At 41.0% G+C, this 24129-nt stretch overlaps 1 protein-coding gene across 1 annotated transcript in view; it reads right to left on the bottom strand.

The window, feature by feature from the left end:
- Window positions 1–21737, bottom strand: part of Nudt3 (nudix hydrolase 3) — a 103095-nt gene extending 81358 nt beyond the window's left edge. Inside the window, exon 1 of the mRNA XM_026383398.2 lies at window positions 20984–21737. Coding sequence (XP_026239183.1) covers window positions 20984–21082 — 99 coding nt within the window. The 5' untranslated portion in view covers window positions 21083–21737. The remainder of the gene's footprint in view (window positions 1–20983) is intronic.
- Between the last annotated feature and the right edge of the window lie 2392 nt (window positions 21738–24129).

Below are 24129 nucleotides of genomic sequence, written 5' to 3'. Positions count from 1 at the left end.
GCACTACTGGGTAAATTCTTATGTATTTTCTCTGGCTAAAACAAAATACAATTTTTTTAAATTGATGTTCTGTTGACAAACACCAACAAAGAAAAGATGCATTAAAAATGTTTGTTACCACTTTGTTGTGTCTTTGAAGAGCAAATTTTTGACTACTGCCAAATGCTTTGAAGACAGTAACTCTTGTACCCAGTAGACAGGAAGCAACAAGGCAAACAAGAAGGTCTGTTACTAAACACGTTATTGATTTCTTACTGCAAATAAATCTGCACTTGGTCATTTCTGAAATCATCAGAGATGACCCTAAACTTAACAAATCCCACTGACACACATAAAAATGTCTGACACTCTTTCTCTATCCTATCAATCACAGTTTATGTGGTTCCCTGATTAAATGAATAGAGTATTACATTTACTTCTTATTCTTTTAAAAAAATTTTAATTTGTTATATATGACAGCAGAATGCATCACAATTCCTTTTATACACATAGAGCACAATTTTTCATATATATGGCTGTGAACAAAGTAGACTCACACCATTCGTGTCTTCATACATGTACTTAGGGTTTACTTCTTATTTTTATTTTTGTTTTGTTTCCAGTACTGAGGATTGAATCCAGAGGAAATCTACTACTAAGCTACATCCCCAGTCTTTTTTATTTTGAGACAGGACCTTGTTTAATGTCCCAGGCTGGCCTTGAACTTGAGATCCTCCTGTCTCAGCCTCTCCTGTTGCAGGGGTTTCAGGTCTGTGCCACCATACCTGGAATGCTTGGTTTCTGTCAGCAAGTACTGGGGAAGAGAGTGGCAAGCAGAGGACAGCTTTGTTAAGATGGCTGGTTAAGTGTCATATATTTTTTTAAATGTGTAACTTTGTGAAATGGGACAAAAATAAAGTAATTATTACTGGAGTCACTAATATTATCATCTTTTGTGATTTAACAATGTATCTACAACATGAGAGGGTCATTTAAATAAATTCTTTCATCTGTATTGTGGACATGTAGCCATTAAATACATGTATGGGGTTGGGGTGCATCTCAGTGGTAGAGCGCTTGATTAGCATACATAGTCCTTGGGTTTGACCTCCAGCACTGCAAAAAATAAAGTTAAAAAATAAAAATGTTGGACTGGAGTTGTGGCTCAGTGGTAGTGCGCTCACCCAGCAAGCTTGAGGTCCTGGGTTGGATCCTCAGCACCACATAAAAACAAATAAAGGTATTGTGTCTAACCACAACAAATAAATAAATAAATAGGAGTTGATTTAAAAAATATGTACAGAAGCCAGGCGAGGAAAAAATGCTTATATGTGCTTAAAAAAATCATAAAATTATAAACCAAATCAATCACAATGTTGTAAAACTAAACACATTACTGATTAAAGAAAATAATGACTTTTATATGCTTTGGAGGACATTATTTCGAGGCTTATCGGCATTTTATCTTCACAAACAATTGTAGGTCTCCTGTGCATACAGCACCATGCAGTGCCAGAAACGATAAACTATGAGCAGAAGACATTTTAAACTCTGGTTTCCAGGCATGATGGCACGGGTATATAATACCAGCTACCTAAAAGGCTGAGGCAGGACGATCTCAAGTTCAAGGCCAGCCTGGGCAGCTGGAGACACAGCTCAGTGGGAATGCCTTTGGGTTAAGTCTCCAGAACCACACACACAAAAAAATAAAAATAAAAAATAAAAAAAGAACAAGAACTCTGGTAATTTATAACTTACTAGACTCAAAGGCTACTTTCCAAAGTTGCTATATAGTGAGTGTAAACCATCCTCATAATGAAAGAAATACCACTAAAATGGTCAAAAGTGGGGCTGGGGATGTGGCTCAAGCAGTAGCGCGATCGTCTGGCAATGCATGCATGCGGCCCGGGTTCGATCCTCAGCACCACATACCAACAAAGATGTTGTGTCCGCTGAAAAACTAAAATAAATAAATAAATAAATTCTCTCTCTCTCTCTCTCTCTCTCTCTCCTCTCTCTTTAAAAAAAAATAAAAAATAAAAATAAAATTAAATGGTCAAAAGTATTATTCTGCATCCAAAATTTACCAAAAATATCCATCTTTCTGATAAATTCAGCTTCTTCCCACAATACACAAACACTGGTGCCAGGACTCGTGATCAACTACAGCAAACTAACAACAGAACAGCAGATGCTGCTGGAGTTGGTAGAGACTACGTTTCTATAATTATATGAGAGCCTCTCATTCCACCAGTTTACTGTTTTTTTTTATATATCTTTTTTAATTGTAGGCGGACAAAATACCTTTATTTTAATTATAGATTCTTATGTGGTGCTGAGGATCAAATCCAGTGCCTCACATGTGCTAGGCAAGTGCTCTACCACTGAGCCACAACCTCAGCCCTAGGTTTTTTTGTTTTAAATGCTGGTGCTATGAATCAGTCTTAGAAATATATTTTTATTCAAAATTTTTCCATTCTACTTGTTTAACTCCCTCTTGTGGATTTGTCAGATGAAATGATTGTCCTGTCTTTGCACAGATTATTTTACCAAAAATATCACAGTAGAAGATTTGTACACCCTTTTACTTCTTTCACTGAGTTAGAAGGATAAATCATGCCTAAGACTACTTCCAGACTGACAAATTTAAAGATTCTATAGCCTCAGGTCTTACCTACTGCCATAAGGCCCTTTAAATCTTTCCTTTTGGACTGGAGTTGTGGCTCAGCAATGGAGCACTTGCCTAGCATGTGCAAGGCCCTGGGTTGGATCCTCAGCACCACATACAAATAAAATAAATAAAGGTATTATGTCCAACTACAACTTTTGTTTTAACAAAAACTTAAAAAATTAAAAAATCTTTCTTTTCTGTATTTTTGAATCACATACCACACTGAAGTCTATCTTTGTGCAACTGTGTGAAGCTGTTATACATTTTGTTTGTGTATGTGTATGTAGAATTGGGGATTGAGCCCAAAGGCACTCTATCACTATGGTATACCCCCAGCCTTTTCAAATTTTTATTCTAAGACAGGGTCTCCCTAAATTGCTTGGGACCTCACTAAGTTGCTGAAACTGGTCTTGAACTTGGGATCCTCCTGCTTCAGCTTCCCAAATCACTGGGATTATAGATGTGTGCCAGTATACTTGGCTTGTGAAGCCACTATCATCAAGACATGCACACTCATTTTCCCCCCATGGTGCTTGAGATAGAACCCAGGGCCCCATACACTCTGGGCAAGTGCTCACCACTAAGCTATACCCCAAGTCCCAGAATCTTCTTTTATCTTCTTTTATTTATTTTTTTAATGCCTACACATTCTACAATGGAGTAGCAGCAAACTTCTCACTCTTTGACACTCAGGTCTTCTCCTTTCCCACTGTTTCTTCTCGATCTAGCATGTGTTACTGCTCCATGTCTAAATCATATGGACAGGTTTCTTTTGCAGCTGCTATTATCCTCTATATATCATAATTACTGGTTGACCAGTGGGATTCCTCTTGTATCTCAATAACAACACTTAACATTTTCTGAGCATTTACTACACGTCTCAGAAGCACTTTATTTCTCCTTCCTCACTCAAGTCTCACAACAACTTCATGAATTAGGTACGACTTATTCCCATTCTACATATAAAGCAACTGATTTTCAATTTCCTGATTCCTTTGACCTTTTCTGATGTTCTTGAATCAGTCTCCATCCAACCTTAAAACATCTCTACTGTTCCCTTTCCCCTCTCTAGCTCCTATAAGCAAAGGAAAAAAAAATATAAAACTTCAACACTAAAAGTCCTTCTCCTTTTTTAAGCCTAGATTATAAACTCTGAAACTGTCTCTCCTGCTTGTAGTTTATCGCCTGTGCTGCCTACATGGTTCCCCATGCCCAACAGGCCCATGACTGTGTGAGGATAAGCACCACTCAACCCCCACTTCCACCTCTTATAGAACCATCACTTCGATCATGACTACACCACAGCAACTCTGTCCAATTTTTCTTGCCTCTTAAACTCCTATCACCAGACCACTTCCAGAAATATGTTTAACTTCTCCCCAGAATGAGGCCATCTAGAAGAGACTTTCTCAAATCCACATCAATATTAATCTGGGTTCTAGGTTTTTTTTCTTTCATGTGCCCTCCAATGGCAGAAAAAAAGGGGGGGGGCTTCCTTCCCAAAGCCTGATTTAGCCACCCCAAGTCCACATGTCATCTTATCATTCTACTGAAACCACATTCCAAAGTCATCACTAACATTGCTGCTACACCCCACCTTCGCGGCATTTGACTGCTCCAGGTCTGACACTATTGCGCAGCAGAATTTTCCAAAAGGTTCTCTTCCCTCAGCTTCCACCATTCTGCCTCCCTGAGCACCTCCCTGAGCACTGGGATGCTGCACTCCACTGTTCCCCCTGCCCACTTTCTCTTGTGCTCACTTTCCACCCTCTCCCTGAGGTCGCTGATGCCCAACTCTGGCTGCGATCCTAATTTTTCACTACACCTCTAGCCACACGTCTCCAACTACTGTCAGTTCAATTCCTATCATTACTTCAAATTGGACATGAAAAAACTGAAGTCCCATCTTCCCTCCAAGACCAATCTCTCTTCTAAATTTCCATCTTTCCTATTACCCAGGTCATTTATAAGTCATTGTCACCCATAGGCTTCTTTTTTGTTAATACTTTTTAAATTATACATGGACAATATCTTTATTTTATCTATTTATTTTTATGTGGTGCTAAGGATAGAACCCAGTGCCTCACATGTGTGAGGCAAGCGCTCTGCCACTGAGCCACAACCCCAGCCCAGGCTTCTTATTTCATCTTTAACTCACCATCTGTCACCCAATCTGTCTGCTCCTTTGACTGCAGCATCACTTAAGTCACTCCTTCACTCCCTCTGGGGAGAAGCCTGTGGAGTTAATCCTGCAGAGCCTTTACACAACAACCCTGTGAGGGACAACTGTGGTCCCCAGTGTGAGGTCAACCCAAACTCCTCATTCTCTTAAACCAAGGCTCTATACCCCCAAACTCCCTCCCTGTCAACACCCCCATTTTATTGCCCTGCCACAGCACCAAGCCACTCAGGTGCTTGGGTCTCTGGTGTGCACTAACTCATTCCCACCCTCTGTCGTGCTGGGCTCCCTCCTCCTAACTACCCTCTCCTCTTCCTTCTAACTATGCATTTCTTAGAGCCCAAGACTGACCACTTGTGTATTTTGCCTCCAAAATTAAGTACTTCCAAACAGTGTCTCTTCTCCGTTTTCTTATTGCTCCATATACTTTTTAAGTCCTGATTATTTTAATTTTCCTATCTGGCCCCACACAAGACACTTGTTCAACTGAACTGAAATGGCTGAAGGTCATTTAATCAATTAAAAAAAGCATTCTTCCTGGAGAGCAGGGAACATATCATAGTTTTAAAATTATCACTACACCTAGAGAGATAAAGACCTCAATTCTTAGCCAAGATAGAACTTGCAAAGTACAGATATGTATTTTAAAAGCATCCTACAGTTTTTTTAATCTTGGATTGTTAAAATTTTTAAAATCTTGTCTTTGACAACTACATGATTTAAAACATTAAAAACCTCACACATTCTTGAACAGTTTTTAGAACAGTTCTAAAAACTAAGTATCGATGGTAGGGAGGGCATAAGTATGCTGGTAAGCATTTCATAAAAATAATCAAGAGTTCAAGCCACTGTCAGTTACATTTCCTCTAATTTCTGGAATATTTTTTCGCCATTTAAAATCAATTTTATGGGGCTGAGACTGGGGTTCAGCGGCAGCACACTTGCCTGGCATGTGTGAGGCACTGGGTTCAATTCTCAGCACCACATATAAATAAATAAAATAAAGGCCTATCATCTGTGTGTGTGTGTGTGTGTGTGTATAAATTTAAAATAAAATCAATTTTAAGACCATTAGCATGAACACATTTTTTACTTCAAAAAATTTAAAAATTTAAAGCCTGCTTCAGAAGTAAAATGAAAACGATCTCTCCCAAAAATATAAATTGAAATTTTCTGAGTCAATACATATAAATTTCTTCTGCTGTAATGGACTACTAAGGAGGTTAGGTTAAAAACTATTCAGATAGTGTATTATAGTTCTTGGTTGCAAGCAACAGAAACCAAGCCTGGTGGTATGAAGCCAAAAGGAATTTACTGGAAGAAAATCAAAGGTTCAGAAAACTGCAGTAGCAAGGACCATAGGCCAGGACTGGAAGATTGGCGTCATACCACAGGCACTCCAGGGCTGGCAGCAAAAGCCACAACCCGGGTCTTCAGCACAAGCATCTGGTCAGCACACAGCCAATGCCCTCCCTGGGATTCCACATAGCCTCTTCAGGAGCCAGACACCAAGCACTGAAAAGCCAACTACTGAAGCCTTAGTACTGCATTCATGTAGGCACACCAGAAAAGGGATGTAGCATAATGGCCCATTCAGTTTATGCACTAAAAGATGGGCCCCTCATCCCCTTCAGGATGGGTTTTCTCTAAAAAGGAGACAAGAGTATTCTGAGGAAGGAGAGGTTGGCCAGAAATTCTAGAAATAATAAACATCCCTGTTCCCAGGGACACAAATACTTTCAAAATTATTTACAGAACAATTCTTTATATACTATATTCTATGATTTCTGATTTTATGCCAGAAAAAAAAATCATCCAATACATACTACATCCCTGCACAGCTACCCAAGCTCTTCTAAAGAAGTGGTGCTACATAAGCTATTGCCCCTACTGACCTTGACCTCTTCTGCCTAATCTGGCCACAGCACACCCTTCTTTAAATCCCTCAGTCGAGTCCTTTGCCAAGTCCTCATTCACACACTTAATCAAATGCAAGAAGAATCTCTTTTCCTTTTTCTTCCACAGCACTGTACTTCAAGTTAAAAAAAAAAAAAAAAAAAAGATGTGGTGTCATTCCCCTGTAATTCCAACCACTAGGGAGACTGAGGCAGAAGGATTAAAAATTCAAGGCCAGGGCTGGGGTTGTAGCTCAGTGATAGAGCACTTGCCCAGCACATGTGAGGCACTGGGTTCGGCTCAGCACCACATAAAAATATAAATAAACAAAATAAAGTTAAAAAAAATAAGTTCAAGGCCAGCCTCAGCAACTTAGTGAGATCCTAAGCAACTTAGTGAGATCCTGTTTCAAAGTAAAAAATAAAAAGGGCTTGGGTGTGGCTCAGTGGCAAAGCACCTCTGGGTTCACTCCCTGGTAATCCCTCCCCCCCAAAAAAAGAAAGCTTTCTTTAAATAAAAGACTTTTTAAAAAGTCTTATTATAATAATAATCCATAGGCATTATTTTAAATAAAAAATACATGCTAATTATTTAAATATAAATATAAAATTATTTTAAGCATTTAAAATAATTTCTTAGGGGGGCTGGGGATGTGGCTCAAGCAATAGCGCGCTCCTCTGGCATGTGTGCGGCCTGGGTTCGATCCTCAGCACCACATCCAGGCAAAGATGTTGTGTCCGCCGAAAACTAAAAAATGAGTATTAAATTCTCTTCTCTCTCTCTTTAAAATAATAATAATAATAATTTCTTAGACATGCAATAAAGTACAGTCATCCCTGAGAACTGGCAGAGCATCAACTCCAGGGCTCAGTATACTCAGCTAATGGTCTAGCAAGTAAGTCATTTCTGCAAAGAGGAAGCAAGTGAAAATATTAAATAATCAAATTTCCAAGAACTATCATAATAACCACATATTTAAGATATATTAGTTCAAGTTATACACACAAAAAAGTGTTTCATAAAAGCAACTTCTTATTGCATGTTTTATTAGAATTTCTAAATATTCAAAGAAAAATCACTATCCTTCCTCTTCTTAATAGAAGCATAAGCACTGTATGTCTGAGTTCATGTCCACTTCTGTCCATCAGTGCAATGCTGCTCTTATAAAGCTTATCCAAAAGATGTTAAATAAATGACGAAGAGAAAAGAAAACAACCATAAGGTTGTTTTATGAACAAAGAGATTGATTAATTGTACAAAAAAAAAAAGTCTATTTAAGGGATCGTTTTTTGTTTATAATACTCCTTTTCTCTTTACTTCTACTTGCTGTACATTTCAATTTTTATTCCTTTTAAATAAAAGTTTTCATTCTCTCTGATACTGAACTAAAAATTCACTTTCTTTATTTAGTCTTAGAAGTGCTCAAAAAATACACCATAAAATAAGGCTTTGTGACACTCAAGTTGTCAATTTCCCATTTAAAATAGAGTAAAAAAGTGTTCTAAACTAAGAATTTTTAAAAGTATATTTGGATGAAACACACAACAGACTTGCAGAAACAGTTGACTTCTGATTAAATGCATTAAGAAGCACAAGCACACCTTAAAAGGGATGAGATGTCCAAAAGAGAAAAAAATAAAACCACTTACTCTGCTTTGCAAATACGTTTGCAATTACATTTTAATATGGGTGTATCTTTTAGCAATTTTTTCCTATTTCAAATTAAATAAGGAGATTAAATTGCAATGATCTTTTTCAAGTCAAGTTTTTCTATTCAGGTTTTCCCACACCCAGCTCTGTTGGCATTTTGGGGGACTGGTGGGAAGAAGAAACAAAAGTAGTTTAAGACATGGCCTCTTGCCTCAGAAGGAGCTGAAAAACCACAATTCCACCCATAATTCTACAGGTTCCCATTCCACAGCCAGGGATTAAGCATATGGCTAAAGTGAACTGCTTCCTAACAGGTGTAGGCTCATACATTACCTTGAAAAGAAAGGTTCTTTAAGCTTACAAGGTTCCTTTTTTCAGTTCTTCTGAGTAGTCTAAACAATGAGACAGTCTAGGAGTTAGCAAGCCCAGTCTGACCCAGACAACTGCTAAGCTGCTTCTTAGGACTTGAAGGTCAGTTAGAAAATTGACTTCCACACTCCAGCTCTCTCCTGACTGTCTCACAAAAACTGACCTCATGTCCACATACTAGTCTTAGCACTTTATGTAAACAAACCTCAAAAAACTAGGCAAGTGATGAAAAAGTAGTCAACTGATATGGGTTCTAATAAATTTCTAAGAAAATTTCGCAAATCTTTATTCTATTAAGCAAAAACCGTCCCCCAATCTTTTATTTATGTATGTATTTTTTTATTCAGGGTCTCTGTGTTGCCCAGGCAGACCTCAAACTCATGGGCTCAAGTGACCACCCATCTCAATCTCCCAAGCAGCTGGGACTACAGGTATGCACCAATGCACCTGTTGATTCCAGATCTTTCATTTGCAATATCAGTTCTAACTACCTGACTGACTAGTGTGCAAGAGCTTGACATGCACATGCGCACACATACACTATATATATATAAAGAAACTAGTAACAGTGGTAGAATCTAGGGCAAGGAACTGGTGGCAAAGGAAGACATGAAAGGAGAATCACCTTTCACTCCACACCCTTTTCAAATTTTGTACCGCATGCCAGTATTACCAATTTCCAACAAGTCTTTCTGACTAAATTGTCTTAAGAAGAGTTGAAGAAATGTTAGGTCATCACACAGTATTCCCTTATTTTTCATGAAGTTTCTTCTCCCCTTTGTCATCTTCCTTTTTTTCCTCACATCTTAAATTTTTGGGGGGAGATGGAGTCCTTTCAGATTAACTTCTTTAAAAACTATAGAACTTCCTTTTATCTCCATTCTTACATTACTTTAATACAGCTTTTTCTAATAAACTCTCACCATCCCATTCATTCCTACCCCTCACATTCAAAGGAAGAAGCTGGTTTCACTGGATGCTCCTGGTGGCGGAGGCAGGAAAGGGTCAAGGAGAAGCCCCACCCGAGCTGGCTGCCTCCCACCTCTCCCACCAGCTCCCCCAGCTCTGGCTTCCAGCCACACTGGCCTGCTTCCTGTATTTTCTCCAGACCAAGTCATTTCCACGTTGGAGTGTAACTATTTTTCCCTCTGCCTTGTCATTCAGAGGGGACCACCCAACCAAAATATGCCAAAACCCCGACTCTCACACTTACTTTCTGCTAGCACTCCCTGCTGCCTAAGTTCATCATGTGCACTGATTTCTTTGCTCAGTACTATCTCCCTGAATTTTATCTGATGTTCCACAAGAGTAAGGACTTTTGTTCTGACACTAGTGTCCCCCGAATAGCATCCAGCCTGGACATAAGCACTCAATAAATTAAGTTCATAAAGGAAGAAGTGAGTGAATGGGTGAACAGTTTTCACTATTCAAAGGGTCAGGAAACAAAGGCTTCATTCAGGAAGGCTGTGGAAAAGATGCAGGCATGTTACATTAAGGCAAAAATTCTTAAAGTGGGTTCAAGGAAGTTTTCTTGGGTATTGAGAGGACTTTACTCAGAGAAACTGATTCGGGGTATGTTTCTTTATTAAATTTTAAATTTGAGGATTTTATTTCCAAACTCAACTCCTTACTCTTCTTTTATCCTGTTACCTGTTCCACCTGAGAAAGTTCCTTTGTTCTGTCACTAACATTAACCACCATAAATCAAATGTGTCAGGACAGCACCCACAAACTTTGCATCATGTTTCTTAAACCTTGACCTAGATAAAGAACAAGATCATGGGAACATTTTATGACCATCCCTATCAACCTCCATCTCCAAATGACCTATTCTAATATTAATTAATTTTAGAATTCAGATCTGACATACATTATTAACTAGGAACCACTATCAACAAGCCATTAAAATAGCAACTATCTCGATTGTGGTTTTCTGGAATATTTATGTATTAATAAAAGGTTCTAGGATATCAGCAAAATGAAAAAATCTTTTGCCCTCAGGTACTTGTACCACTAGAAATAGGGATCTAGTTTATGTATCAATCACCCAACACAAATTCTGCAAGATGGGGCTGGGGTTGTGGCTTGGTGGCAGAGCGCTTGCCTAGCACGTGTGAGGCACTGGGTTCGATTCTCAGCACCACATATAAATAAATAAAGGTCCACTGACAACCAAAAAATTTTTTTAAAAATTCTGCAAGATGACACAGACTCACAATATTCAATGTCTGAAAGAAATCCTGAGCGTCCTATTATAGTACTATCCAGTAAGCCTCAGAAAAGATTTACAACCTAAAGCACATTCACTGGAATCGGGCTGATACTCATGATTATCAAATACCCTGTCACTAAAATACTGGAAATAAGCAAAGAGCTGGGAGAATTCTCTGGAACACAGTTATCAATGTATTACTGGTAGACACTAGCATTCAGTGTGTTTTGGATATCAGTTCCTCCACTAGACAAAAGTGTGTGGGTGTGGATGTGGGTAGGTCTGATCAAACCCAGGACCTTAAGCTTGGGAGTCAAGCGCTTTCCCACTAAGCCACATCCCAGTGCAAACAGTAAGCTTCTTAAAAGCAGGGACTATACAGAGTCATTCATTCAATCACACATTCAACAACTGGATATTTCTACATTCTAAGTACTGAAGACAGAGAAGTGAAAACAGATAAAAACACAAAAATCTTCAAAAACTAGCTTACATTCTAGTGGAGGAAATAAGACAATAAATAAATAAATATATGTCTGTTGGTGGTATGTGCTGTCAAATAATAACAAGCACTGGAGACGCATGTTGACAAGAGACCATCGATATTTTAAACAGTCTGATCATTAAAGACGTGTCTGATAAGGTACATTAAGCAAAGACCTAATGTGAGGGAGTGATTCAGGCAGATAATATGGGGGAGAAATGACCCTGAGGCCAGTATGTCTAGAAAAGAGGCATGAGTAAGAGGGAGAGTGGGAAGAGATGTTATCAGAGCCGTGGCAAGGGATCTGATCATCTAGGACCTTAGAAGTCACAGTTAAGACTCTGGATGTACCCTGCAGGTGTTGTGATCTGACCTCTGTGTTGATGAATCAGCCTTGCAGCGATGGTAGAGTCGGCCAGAGAGAGAGCAGAAACAAGCAGAGCAGTTAGGAAGACAGGCACCGGTCAGGCAGGAGGCAAGGACTGGCCAGGGAGGAGCAGCACAGTGAATGCTGGGAGACGCTAGAGTTGTGATTTCTGCTAGATGACATGTGGGTATGAGATGGGGAAGACTCAAAGACGATTTCCAAGGTTTCCCATCTGAGCAACTGATATTATCAAGATTTCTTTTACCACAGGAAAAGCAGGAGTTTGTTGCTGTTTGTTTTTTTGGTGGATGGAATAAAGAATTCAGTTGGGGCTGGGGCTGGGGCTGAGTGGTGGAGCGCTTGCTTAATACTCGTGAAGCACTGGGTTCCATCTCCAGCACCACATTAAAAAAAAAAAAAAAAACTTAAAGGTATTGTGTCCTATCCACAACTAAAAAATATTTTTAAAAAAATTCAATTGGGGGTTGGGGATGTGGCTCAAGCAGTAGCGCGCTCGCCTGGCATGCGTGCGGCCCCGGTTCGATTCTCAGCACCACATACCAACAAAGATGTTGTGTCCACTGAAAACTTAAAAAAATAAATAAATAAATATAAAATTCTTTCTTTCTTTTCTTTTCTCTCTCTCTCTCTCTCTCTCTCTCTCTCTCTCTCCCTTTCTCTCTCTTTAAAAAAAATTCAATTGGGGATTAGGGGTGTAACTTAGTGGTAGAATATGCAAACCTCTGGGTTCAATTCCCACCCCCCCCCAAAAAAAAGAAAGAAAGAAATCAGCTTAGGCTTTGGAATTTATCATATTTCCAAATGGAAATATCAAGTAGATTGCTGACCATTCAAGTCTTGATTTCAGGAGAATTTAGAGTTAAAAATAGACATTTAAAAGTAATCAGTGTACACCAATGTGGTGGCATAGCTCAGAAGTCCCACACAGAAAGCTGAGACAGGAAAGATCACTCGAGCCCAGGAATTAAGAGACCAGGCTGGGCAATGCAGGGATACCCCGTATTTCAAAGGAAAAAAAAAAAAAAGCCAGGTATGATGGCACAAGCTATAACCCCAACAACTTGGGAGGCTAAGGCAGGAGGATCATTCAAAGTCAGCCTTTCTCAAAATTTAAAAAAAGGCTGGGGCTCAGTGGCAGATCACTGCCTAGCACATGTGAGGCACTGGATTCCATCTTTAGCACCACATTAAAAAAATAAAATAAGGGGGGCTGGGGATATAGTTCAATTGGTAGAGTACTTGCCTAGCATGCACAAAGTCCTGGGTTCAACCCCCAGCACCACCAAAAATAAACAATAAAGGCATGCTGCCCCATCTGCAACTACAAAAAAATTTTTTTTTAATTTTAAAAAGGGGTGGGGGTGACTAGGAATATAGCTGAGAGGTAGGGCCCCTGTCTAGAATATGCAAGACCCTGCATTCAATCCCTACTACTACCAAAAAACAAAAACAAAGTGTAAAAATAGTGTTTAAAGATGGGGTGAGACTGTCTACTGTATGAGTCCAAGGAAAAGAAAGGGTTCAAAGATTGTGTTCTCACACACTGGAATGAAGAGAAGTCAAGAAATGTGGAGGAATCTACAACAATATGAGGAAGGAACAATCAGAAAGGAAGAAGAACTAGGGAGATCATCTAGAAGCCTGATGAAGAAAGTGTGTCAAGAAGAAAGAACAGGGGCTAGGGCTCAGAGGTAGAGCGCTCGCTCGCCTAACACGCCTGAGGCACTGGGTTCAATCCTCAGCACCACATAAAAATAAAATAAAGATACTGTGTCCACCTATAACTAAAAAATAAACATTTAAAAAAAGAAGAGGGGGCTGGGATGTGGCTCAAGTAGTAGCGCGCTGGCCTGGTATGTGTGAAGCACTGGGTTCGATCCTCAGCACCACATACAAATAAAATAAAGATATTGTGTCCACCTAAAAAGCTAAATATACACATACATATATTTTTTAATAAAATAAAAAAGAAGAAAGGAAAAATCAAAAAACACAAGAATTAAGAGCTGGCCATTGAGTTAATAACTTGTAAATTATCATGAGGAGGAATTCAGCAAACAATAGAAGAAAGTGCCTACGTGGAATGAGTTCAGGAAAGGATGGATGGGTGGAGGGGAAGCAGAGAGAACAATGACAAGAAAAATTATCATGAAAGGGAAGAGAGAACTAGGATGGTAGCTGGAGGGAATATGGCACGGAGAGAACTTTTTCTCCCCTTGTTTTTCTTAAAATGAGAAGTATAATAGCCTCTTTTCCCTGGAATGATAAAGTTGAGAAAGAAAGGATGCAGGAGAGATGAGACACTGCGGGAATGAGGCTGCTGAATCAGCAGGAGGGATGGGGGGACAGGGACCAGCCACAGCTGGGCTGAGGAGATGAGTAAACAAAGGTATTCCTGAGCAAGCCCCTTCTCTTTTGTACTAGGCTGTAAAGAAAAATTAGAGACTGCTTCACACACAGTAGATAAGCAACCGTGTAAGACTGTGTGTGTGTGTGTGTGTGTGTGTGTGTGTGTGTGTGTGTGTCTGTTTTACTGGAGATTGAACCCAGGGCCTCCCACATGCTAGGCAAGCACTCTACCACTGAAACATGTACCCAGTGCCTTTTATTTTATTCTGTGACAGGATATCGCTAAGTTACTGGGACTGGTTTTGAACTTGTGATCCTCTTACCTCATCCTCCCAAGTAGCCGGTATTACAGGCAAGCACTGCTGAGTCTGGCATACCTCACTATTTTTACAGAGAAATGAGAATCACCTTAAAGCAAGAGTAGGGCAAAGAGTTGTTTAAAAAAAAAAAGTGCAGTGAGGAGGATTGCAGTAGAACTTCAGCCCAGAAGTCACATCTGGAAAAGGGGGAAGAAAAGTATATAATGGGAGAAATGAGTAACTAACTGGTATTGGGCAGGCAGAAGGGAAAACAAAAAACACCAAGCCAGCGAGGTGTACACACCTATAATCCCAGCAGCTCAGGAGGCTGAGACAAGAGGATTGCAGGTTCAAGGCCAGCCTCAGCAATTTAGCAAGGCCCTAAGCAACTCAGCCAGAGCCTGTCTCAGAATGAAAACAATATTAATGATAATAAAAAGGGCTGGGGATGTGGCTCAGTGGTCAAGTGCCCCTGGGTTCAATCCCCGTACCAAAAAAAAAAAAAAAAAAAAAGCCAACAATATAAAACAAAAAACAGACTCTGGGAAACATCTTGAAAAATGAAGAGCAGAAATGTCCAACGACTATATCAGAGCACCCGTCCTGATCTTAGAACGATGTAACACTGGACAATGAGGTACTCCCCAGCCAGCGTGGGATCTACTGGAAGCCCTTCGTCATGGTTATCACCCCTGGGATTGCCACCTGCACCTTACTCCCCTCTCTAGAGCCTGCTGGAAGGTGTGGTCTGCAGTGACGTCCTTCCCCTTGCTCCTCTGGGGCATTTTATAGACAAACACTCAGGCCACCAGAGTCTCTGCTTACTGAGGATCTTCAGTGTCAGTCATCTCCCCAACCAACCTGGTGAGCTCCAGGATCTAAGAAAATGCAGAAGCACTCCCCCAGTCAAGAGTTGTAGGGCTGCTGGTGGAAAAGTTTAAAATTTAAATTTCATCCTTTTGGTGTTTGTTTATTTATTTATTTATTTATTTATTTATTTATTTATTTGGTGGTGTGAGGGGGGAGACATTACTGTGGAACTGAACCCAAGGGTGCTTTATCCTGAGCCACATTCCCAGCCCTTTTTACTTTTATTTTTTTACTTTGACACAGGGTCTCACTAAGTTGTTTAGAGTCTCACTTAGTTTTTGAGGCTGGCCTCAAACTTGTGATCCTCCTGCCTCAGCCTCCTGACTCACTGGGATTAAAGGCATGAAACCACCACACCCAGCATTATCCTTTCTTTTTGAAAACAGTTCTAATACACAAGGAATTCTAACTGACACAATTTTGTTAGTCTTCATTTTTTTTTCTCCTTATAGTCCTAGCTTTTTAGGAAGGTGAGGTGGGAGGATCACTTCAGCTCAAGATTTTGAAATCACATCAGACAATAGTGAGACCCTGTTGAAAGAAAGAAAGAAGAAAGAAAAAGAGAGAGAGAGAGAGAGAGAGAGAGAGAGAGAGAGAGAGAGAGAAAGAAAGAAAGAAAGAAAGAAAGAAAGAAAGAAAGAAAGAAAGAAAGACGAAAGACCTTCAGGAGCAGCTTTAACTCTCCCAGGCACCGTGACGTTATCTTCATATATTCCGTATCACTGGCTCTTCTAAGAGTATTTCACAGTCCTAGATATTTCAACTGTATGGAATGCCTGTGTTACATTCTTCACCCCTCCTCCAGAGAGGGTAGACAGAGTACAAATTCTTATAAGACTGTCTCTTCCCCCTAGTATTTATCACGTCTCATTATAGAGGCTGAAAATAAATAAATAAATGAATGAAAAAGAAAGAAAGGAAAAAGAAAAGGGAGAGAGGGAGACAATCTCGCTAGAATTACTTTAGGTAATGGTTTATGATAAAGATAAATGCCATAATACCAATTCGGAATAAAATTTTAATAAATTTCATATTAAATTAAATATGGTACTTTATTAAATATGATAAAGTACCATAAACTGGATGATATAGCATATTAAAAAAATATAAAGCAGGGTGCAATAGTGCATACCTATATAAGTCCATCAGTTCAGGAAGCTAAGGTAGGAGGATCAAAAGTTTGAACCAGACTTAGCAAATTTAGCAAGGCTTTAAGTACTTGGTGAGACTCTGTCTTAAAAAATAAAAAGGAGAGGCTGGGGTTGTGGCTCAGTGGTAGAGCACTTGCCTCCCACATGTGAGGTACTGTGTTCGATCCTCAGCACCATATAAAAACAAATAAGATAAATGTATTATGTTCATCTACAACTTAAAAAAATTTTTTTAAGAGAAAGAGAGAGAGAGAATTTTTTTAATATTTATTTTTCAGGGGCTGGGGATGTGGCTCAAGCGGTAGCGCGCTCGCCTGGCATGCGTGCGGCCCGGGTTCCATCCTCAGCACCACATACCAACAAAGATGTTGTGTCCCCCGAGAACTAAAAAAAAAATAAATATTAAAAATTCTCTCTCTCTCTCCTGTCTCTCTTAAAAAAAAAAAAAAAAAAAAAAAGAGTTTGGCAGATGTTTTAAAAAAAAATATTTATTTTTCAGTTTTTGGTGGAAACAACATCTTTATTTTATTTTTATGTGGTGCTGAGGATTGAACCCAGCGCTTTGCGCATGCCAGGCGAGAGCGATACTGCTTGAGCCACACCCCCAGCCCCTAAAAAAAATTTTTTTTAATAAATAAATAAATAAAATAGGGCAACAGCTCAGTGTTAGCATCCAGGGATTCAATCCAGAGTACCAAAATAAAATATAAAAGTATATTTATTCACCAATCTTTGTAAGACCAAGATCTTGCTTTAAGTGTGAGTCTTACTGAAGTTGTCTGTCTTTCCTGCACCACACACATAATGAAGGACCTGTTTTCCAGTCCTAGTTTCTTTAAAACAAAAACCCTGCCATGGCGCATGCCTATATTCCCTATATTCTCCTGCTGAGGCAGGAGAATCACAAGTTCAAAGCCAGTCTCAGCAACTTAGTGAGGAGGTACTAAGCAACTGAGAGATGCTATCTCAAAATAAAACATAAAAAGGGCTGGGAATGTGGCTCCATGTTTAAGGACCCCTCGATTCAATTCCCAGTACCAAAACAAAACAAAATCCTAAAAACGGTCATAAAGTAATACAGAAGCAAAGTCCTTTTAAATTTCAAGATTTCTTCCCAATCTCTTCCAGTCTGTTCTGCCATATATAATTGAGCAGTAATTTTATTTTAGTGACTTGCATTTATAGACTTTTCCCAAAGCATTTAAAATATTCCTCATAAACTATTCCTTTTTGAACTCAAATTTCACTGACCTATGGCATATTTAATTAAGTTGCATAATTACAACAACAAATATGATGAGCATGAACAGATACAAGAATAAGTACATCTGACTCCTTATAAGCACACAATTTCACTTCTGGGAGACCATGGCTGGGGTACAGGGAACCCAGTGGCCTGATGAGTAACCAATGTTCACTGAGCCAAGCTGACTGGAGTGGGGGCTGGTTAAGAGCACGGCCCCTGTACATTAGGTTCACAGGACTATGGAAATGTGTTCATTATCACAAATACCCCAAACTCAAGATTTTATCAAAATGTTAATGACATTAGTAAGAGATGGGGGTGCAGCTCAGAGGCAGAGCACTGGCCTAGCTTGTATTGTTTGATGTCCAGCATCAAAACATCAAATAATTAGTAGAACTTGTTATGGGGAATTTTTCTGGTTAACTTTAGTTTATCAACAGGAAAAGAAGCCAGAAGTCTGGAAGAAAGAGAACTCCTTTTCATCTTGTATTTGGGCCTCTTTTTCTATTTCTCCCACTAACCCCAGAGCCCCCTCCTTTCATGCCTGTCTCCCACTCCCAACATTCAATGAACACTCAGTAAACATTCCATGTGCACACATCCTAACCCGGATCTGAACTTCAGCTGTTCTCACTACTGGCCTATAAGTAAAGTTTTCTGAGGCTGAAAAAAACACAATGCTAGAGGGTTTTATTCAATGGTCAATTATCTTCTAATATTTCCATCTTTTTCCTCACATTTGTTTTTGTTTCTTGACACTAGCTAATTAAATTTATGAATCAAGGTTCATGTTTATATTTACATTAGAACTATATTATGCTAATAATATTCTGTAAACTATTTATCTTGATTAAAGCCATTAGTTCCCATTAAAAAATAAAATTGGGTTGAATGTCCTGTTAAGTTTGAATTTCACTTTCCCACAATGTGTGGCGGCTAATACTTCCAGTCTCTGGCACATCTATTGAGAACATAAAAGTTCTCCTGGAACTAACAAATCACTTCCCTTCCAACACAATTATATAATTTGAAAGTTGAACAGTGCTCTGGAGATTATTTTGTGGTCCAAAATCCCTCTCAATTAAGAAACCCCATCTAAAACTACTTTGGGATAAGAAGGGATGATTTTCTTTAAATCTCACATGACAGAGAGCTGCACCCATAGTAGGTTCTTTATTTAAAACATACTTGCTTAAATGAACTGAATAAGTCTAAAATGGGCCCACTTCATTATTTTTCTTGTTCTTCACAGGCTTTAGCTATAACACAAACTGAATCTGTAATTAAAGATTTACATGATTCTTCTGCTCATTAACCAATGTTCAAAAAGAAATCACTAAAGGAAACTCCATGATCAGGCAAATCTTTTAATCCATTCAAGAAACTTCTTTCAACAGGTTAAGATCTTAAGCTCCTAAAAACGTAGGTCTTATGCCTAGTCTAATTTGCAAGCAGCAGCTGGGCAGCCTAAACATTCAAGTAAACGTGCAACATTAACTCTGCTAATATCAGTACATGATAAAACTTCTAACAGAAAATGGAAAATCAAGTTTTTATTAGTTTGCTTATGTTCTACACAGGGTCTCGAATTTATCCCAAATACTCACGTTTTCAATTTCAAGTATGATTTGAAAAAAAAAAAGTCTTGTATCATTCATGACAAAATTATACACCCTTCTACTTATAATTAGGGTGCTCTCAGACTGAAGCATAGTGTAGAAAAACATTATTATGCTAATTTGCTTTCCCTCCAGTTAACAGCCTATAGTACCATCTGATTTCCCATAATATGATATGATAATGAAGAGAACAAAACCTCTAGAACAGGAACCACCACCAATAATTTCATTTTACTCAAGTATGTATTCCAAAACAGTACATAATTTACAAAATGGCCCTCATTAGTATCACTCTTACAAGCATCTCTTTGAGGGACGTTTTTAATATAGGCTAGGTCACAAAGTATACATTTCCATATCTTTTCTTCTGTTTTGCGGGGAAAGGGCACATATGGGATCCCTCAAGAGCACAATTAGTGCTTCCTTGATTTTCTTCAGGCAGTAATTTAAATTCCCACTTCCTCCTAAATATCTCTGGACAGCAGCAACTCCTGGCAGTCCGTCCGTCTCTTTCATCACAGCTTCTTTTCATAACTAACGGGTCAAGTTCCTTTCCCCCCCATTTCAACACTTGCACTGTACTGCAACCCTGCCACCATAGCCCACTGCTGATCGCTGGAATATAACATATTGAATTTCACTGTCCTTCATTGTTTCCAGCCTAACTGCCATTTTACCATCATGCACAAGAGAAAAATGCGTTCCCACAGGCATCTTATGAATTTCCAAAGCAGCTATTCTTTGTGGATTTACAAAACATGTGCCTTCCCTGAATTCCCTTCATCACCACAGAAACGGCTTTGAGAAAACGAGTTTTTTTTGTTGTTGTTTTTTAAGTACCCGAGGCAAAAAGAAACAGATTCTAAAACATTTCTATTTTCCTGGCAAATTTAATCCTAAGGGTTTTGCTAGAGGTCAGCGGAGGAACGGCAGGGATCTTAAGTGCCACTTTTGGTCTTCCCAATAAAAACGAAAAAACAAAAATCAGTCCCCAGAAATTATTTTCTCAAGTGTCCTTTCTTCTCAGGCTACACCATAGGGCTAACCAGGCACTGTAAAATAAACAGCTGGCTTTGGCTTGTGCACAACGCCCTAAATCTTCCTAATGCAACCCGGGTCCCTGGCGTGGGCTCACACATAATCCCTCACAAACCCCAAACCTGCCAACGAAGCGGACAAAATTAATGCTCTGCCACAAAGGCCGGCCTGCGCCTCGTGCACGGCGGCCTCTGCACACATGTGCTGGGCTGACAAGCGCGGAGCTGCCCTTCCTGGGTCAGAGCTGGGGGTCCGGACCCGGGACCGGCCCTCCCGGCCGCTGCCTGCTCCCCGCGGGCGCTCCCCGGTGGCTCAGCGGCCGCCCCCCGCGCCCTGGCGGCAGCCTGGCATCCCCCCGGGCGGGCGCGTCCACCCCGGCCCCGCTCACAGACGCTTCCCCTCCGCCCCGCCAGCCCTTTTGTGTCCCCCTCTTCCCCGCCTCAGGAATTCCGTCGGAACTTCTTTCGCGCGGAGCCGGGCGGCCCAGTCCGCTGCCCGCGCACACCCCGCCGGGCGGCCGCGCCCCCCGCGCCGTGGCCGCCAGCGGCCCGCGACCCCGACCCCGCCGCGCCCAGCGCCTCACCTCCTCTTCGCTCTCGCTGCGGAAACACAGGCACGCGGCCCGCTTCTTGTAGCCGTCGCCGTCATAGGTGCGGGTCTGGTTCGACTTGAGCTTCATCATCCTCCGAGCCCGGGTGGGGGTGCGGTGCGGGTCGCGGGAGTGGAGGGGTGGAGAGCCCGCTCCTGACGGCCGCGCGCGCGCGTCCCCGGCTCGGCCACGGGAAGCAGGGAGGGGAAGGCGCTTCTCTGCTACACGGCTCCGCCGCTCGCTCGCCGTGGCCGCCTCATTCCCCCCGGCCCAGGTCCCGCGCTGCCACCGCAGCCGTCACGGCTGTCGTCGCCGCTGCCGCCACGGCCGCCGCCCCCTCTGCTGCCGCCACCCCCGACGACGACTGCGCCGCCATCTTGGGCGCGCTGCGTCAGCAGCGTAAGACTGCGCCAGCCTGTGGGACGGCCGCGAGCCCCTGGCGCAGGCCGCGTTCGGGAATCGAGCCCTCCCAGTCCGCGCGGCGTAAACGAGCGTCTGGAATGAGAGGGCCGCACGACTCCAGGCAGCCGCTACGCTGGCAGCGTAGGCGTGGGGACCCTGGGCTGCGAGCAGAGGGAGATAGGAAAGAGAGGGGCGTGGGCGCCTGGCCCGGAGCCAAGGGTCCAGCTACGCGGGTCAGCGGAAAACGGGGACTTGCCCAAGGTCACCCCGCGAGTCTGCGGCCAAGGATGACCCAAGGTCATGCCGCCGGGCCCTTGGCCCTGTGTGTCAAGTCTGGGAGAGGGTGTGGGGGGATGTCTGGAGGAGAAAGTGGGTACCATTAAATGCATCCGAGAGTGCCACCCGAAGTGTCTGGGATTAGGAACTGCATGGAAATGGGGCGGGGAATTGCACACGTTGTTTCGATAGTCTGAAGCTCGAAAGTCTTGTAGGCTGGGACATATTGTCCATTAGAAGGAATAAATATTTATTCTGCAATTCTTTATTGATGCACAAAGCAAATACTGGGCTGCGTATGTAGCTTGACTAGCATGCACGAGCTCTTGGGTTGGATCCCAGCACTGAAGCCAGGTTGTGGGGAGGCGAATGCCAGAGGGAAGATGTAAGGGACACACGCAATGTAAATCATGCCACATCGGTTCTATCAATACACATATTGTGGATGTTAAACATATTCTTAAGAAAAAGATAATACATGCTCTCCAGAAAGAAAAACTAAAAACAAACAAACAAAAAAACAAAAACAAAAACGGAGTATGAACAGTGAATGTTTTTGGCTGCCCCGACCAAGCTAGTACCATTACAATATCCTAAACATTTGAAAAATCTTGTGCAGGATTTGTGAATTGCTTTTTACCCTTTTTTAGTCTGCTTGTACTTTATATAATAATTTTAAAAATCAGGATTTTATGTCTGGTGTGATGGTGTGCACCTGTCATCCCAACAGGGGAGGCTGAGGCAGTAGGATCTCAAGTTAAAGGCTAGCCTTGGGAAAAAATTTAAGAATCATAAAAAGGGCTCAGTGATGGAAAGCCTAGTACAATGGCTTGGGGAGATCAGGAGTTGAAACCAGACAAACCAAACCTAGTTGGAACCTCAGTTTCCTGCCTGCTACACACACACTTTTTTTTTTGGGGGGGGTGGAATTTTCATATATATATATATATGAGACAATAGAGTGTATTTTGATATATTATACATTCTTGGAGTATAACTTATTCTAATTAGGATTACCCAATTTTTTAACTTCCATAAAATAGGGAGTGGTTGTGGTACATAGTAGGCACTCAGTACATTGTAGTTAATATTGACATTTCTCTCAACCATTGCCACAGTAGGTATGAAATTTCAGTTCGCTTTAGTCCGTCCTCATGTGACAATTCCTAAAGGTCGTTTTGGTTGTCTTTATAGCTTTCTCCTCTGCCACTCTGATTTAAAAGAAAGGAATAAAAAAACTGAAAGTTTATAGACATAGTACACTGTCAAAAATTTGGAAGACACAAAGAGCATAAAAACTAAATCATGGGGGCTGGGGATGTGGCTCAAGCGGTAGCGCGCTCGCCTGGCATGCGTGCGGCCCGGGTTCGATCCTCAGCACCACATACAAACAAGGATGTTGTGTCCGCCGAGAACTAAAAAATAAATATTAAAAATTCTCTCTCTCTCTCTCTCACTCTCTCTTTAAAGAAAAAAAAAAAACTAAATCATGGTATATCTTTGAGATCTGTATCCTGCAATTTTTTTTTTCTGGACATTCCCCTGTGTTTGTTCTTTGGCTGGTTGGTTGTTTTTTTGGCAGTACTGGGGATAAAACCCGGGGCCTCACACATGATAGGCAAGTGCTTTACCAATAAGCTTAATCCCCAACCTGTTTTTATATTATTTTGAGAGGGTCTCACTAAGTTGCCCAGACTGGCCTAAAATTTGGAAAACCTCCTGCCTCAGCCTCCCAAGTTGCTGGGATTACAAGCATGCAGCACCATGCCCATATGTTATGTTTCCTGCGTCCATATCAGAGTAAGGTATTTATTCAGTTTCCTAAGCCAGAGACCTAGGAGTCATTGTTGCTGTATCTCTTACTTTCTATCCAATTAATCATGAACTTGATTGCTTCAGTCTTCTTGACATCCTCAGTCCCAGGTCCTTCCTGCCTTTACCTCAGTCATTACTTTATTTGGACTCTCCCTTTTACCTGACATCAGGTCTTGGCTCTCAACCAGCCCCCTTCAATCACATCCACTCATTGCAGTAAGAGGAATTCTTCCAAAATGCAAAATTAGTGACGACGTGTCACTAATTAAAGCCCTACAGTTGCTCCTCATTGCTTTGACAATAAAAATTCAAAGGCTTCCAGGAAATAGGAGACCCTGTAAGAGCTGGGCCTTTGCCAGCCTTACCCTTTCCCTTATTTCCTATATTATAGTCATTCTTAACTAGTTTTTTTAAGCCTCTAGACAACCTTCTAGGTCTTTGCACGTGCTTTACCTGCCATCTGGAAGGTTCCCTCACACTCTCCATTGCCTTTTCCCTCAGGCTAAGTTATATTTGTTCTTCAAAATGAAGATAACATGTCACCTCTTCCAGGAAGCCCTCCCTAACTACTTTGGTGGCTCCTAATAGCCTGGGTTTGTCCTAATTTATCACATCATGTGTTACATAGTGTTGTCATTATTTTCTTG

Source organism: Urocitellus parryii, chromosome 8 (genome assembly GCF_045843805.1).
Source record: "Urocitellus parryii isolate mUroPar1 chromosome 8, mUroPar1.hap1, whole genome shotgun sequence".
NCBI classification, from domain to species: domain Eukaryota; kingdom Metazoa; phylum Chordata; class Mammalia; order Rodentia; family Sciuridae; genus Urocitellus; species Urocitellus parryii.
This window is presented reverse-complemented; position numbering and strand designations above follow the sequence as displayed.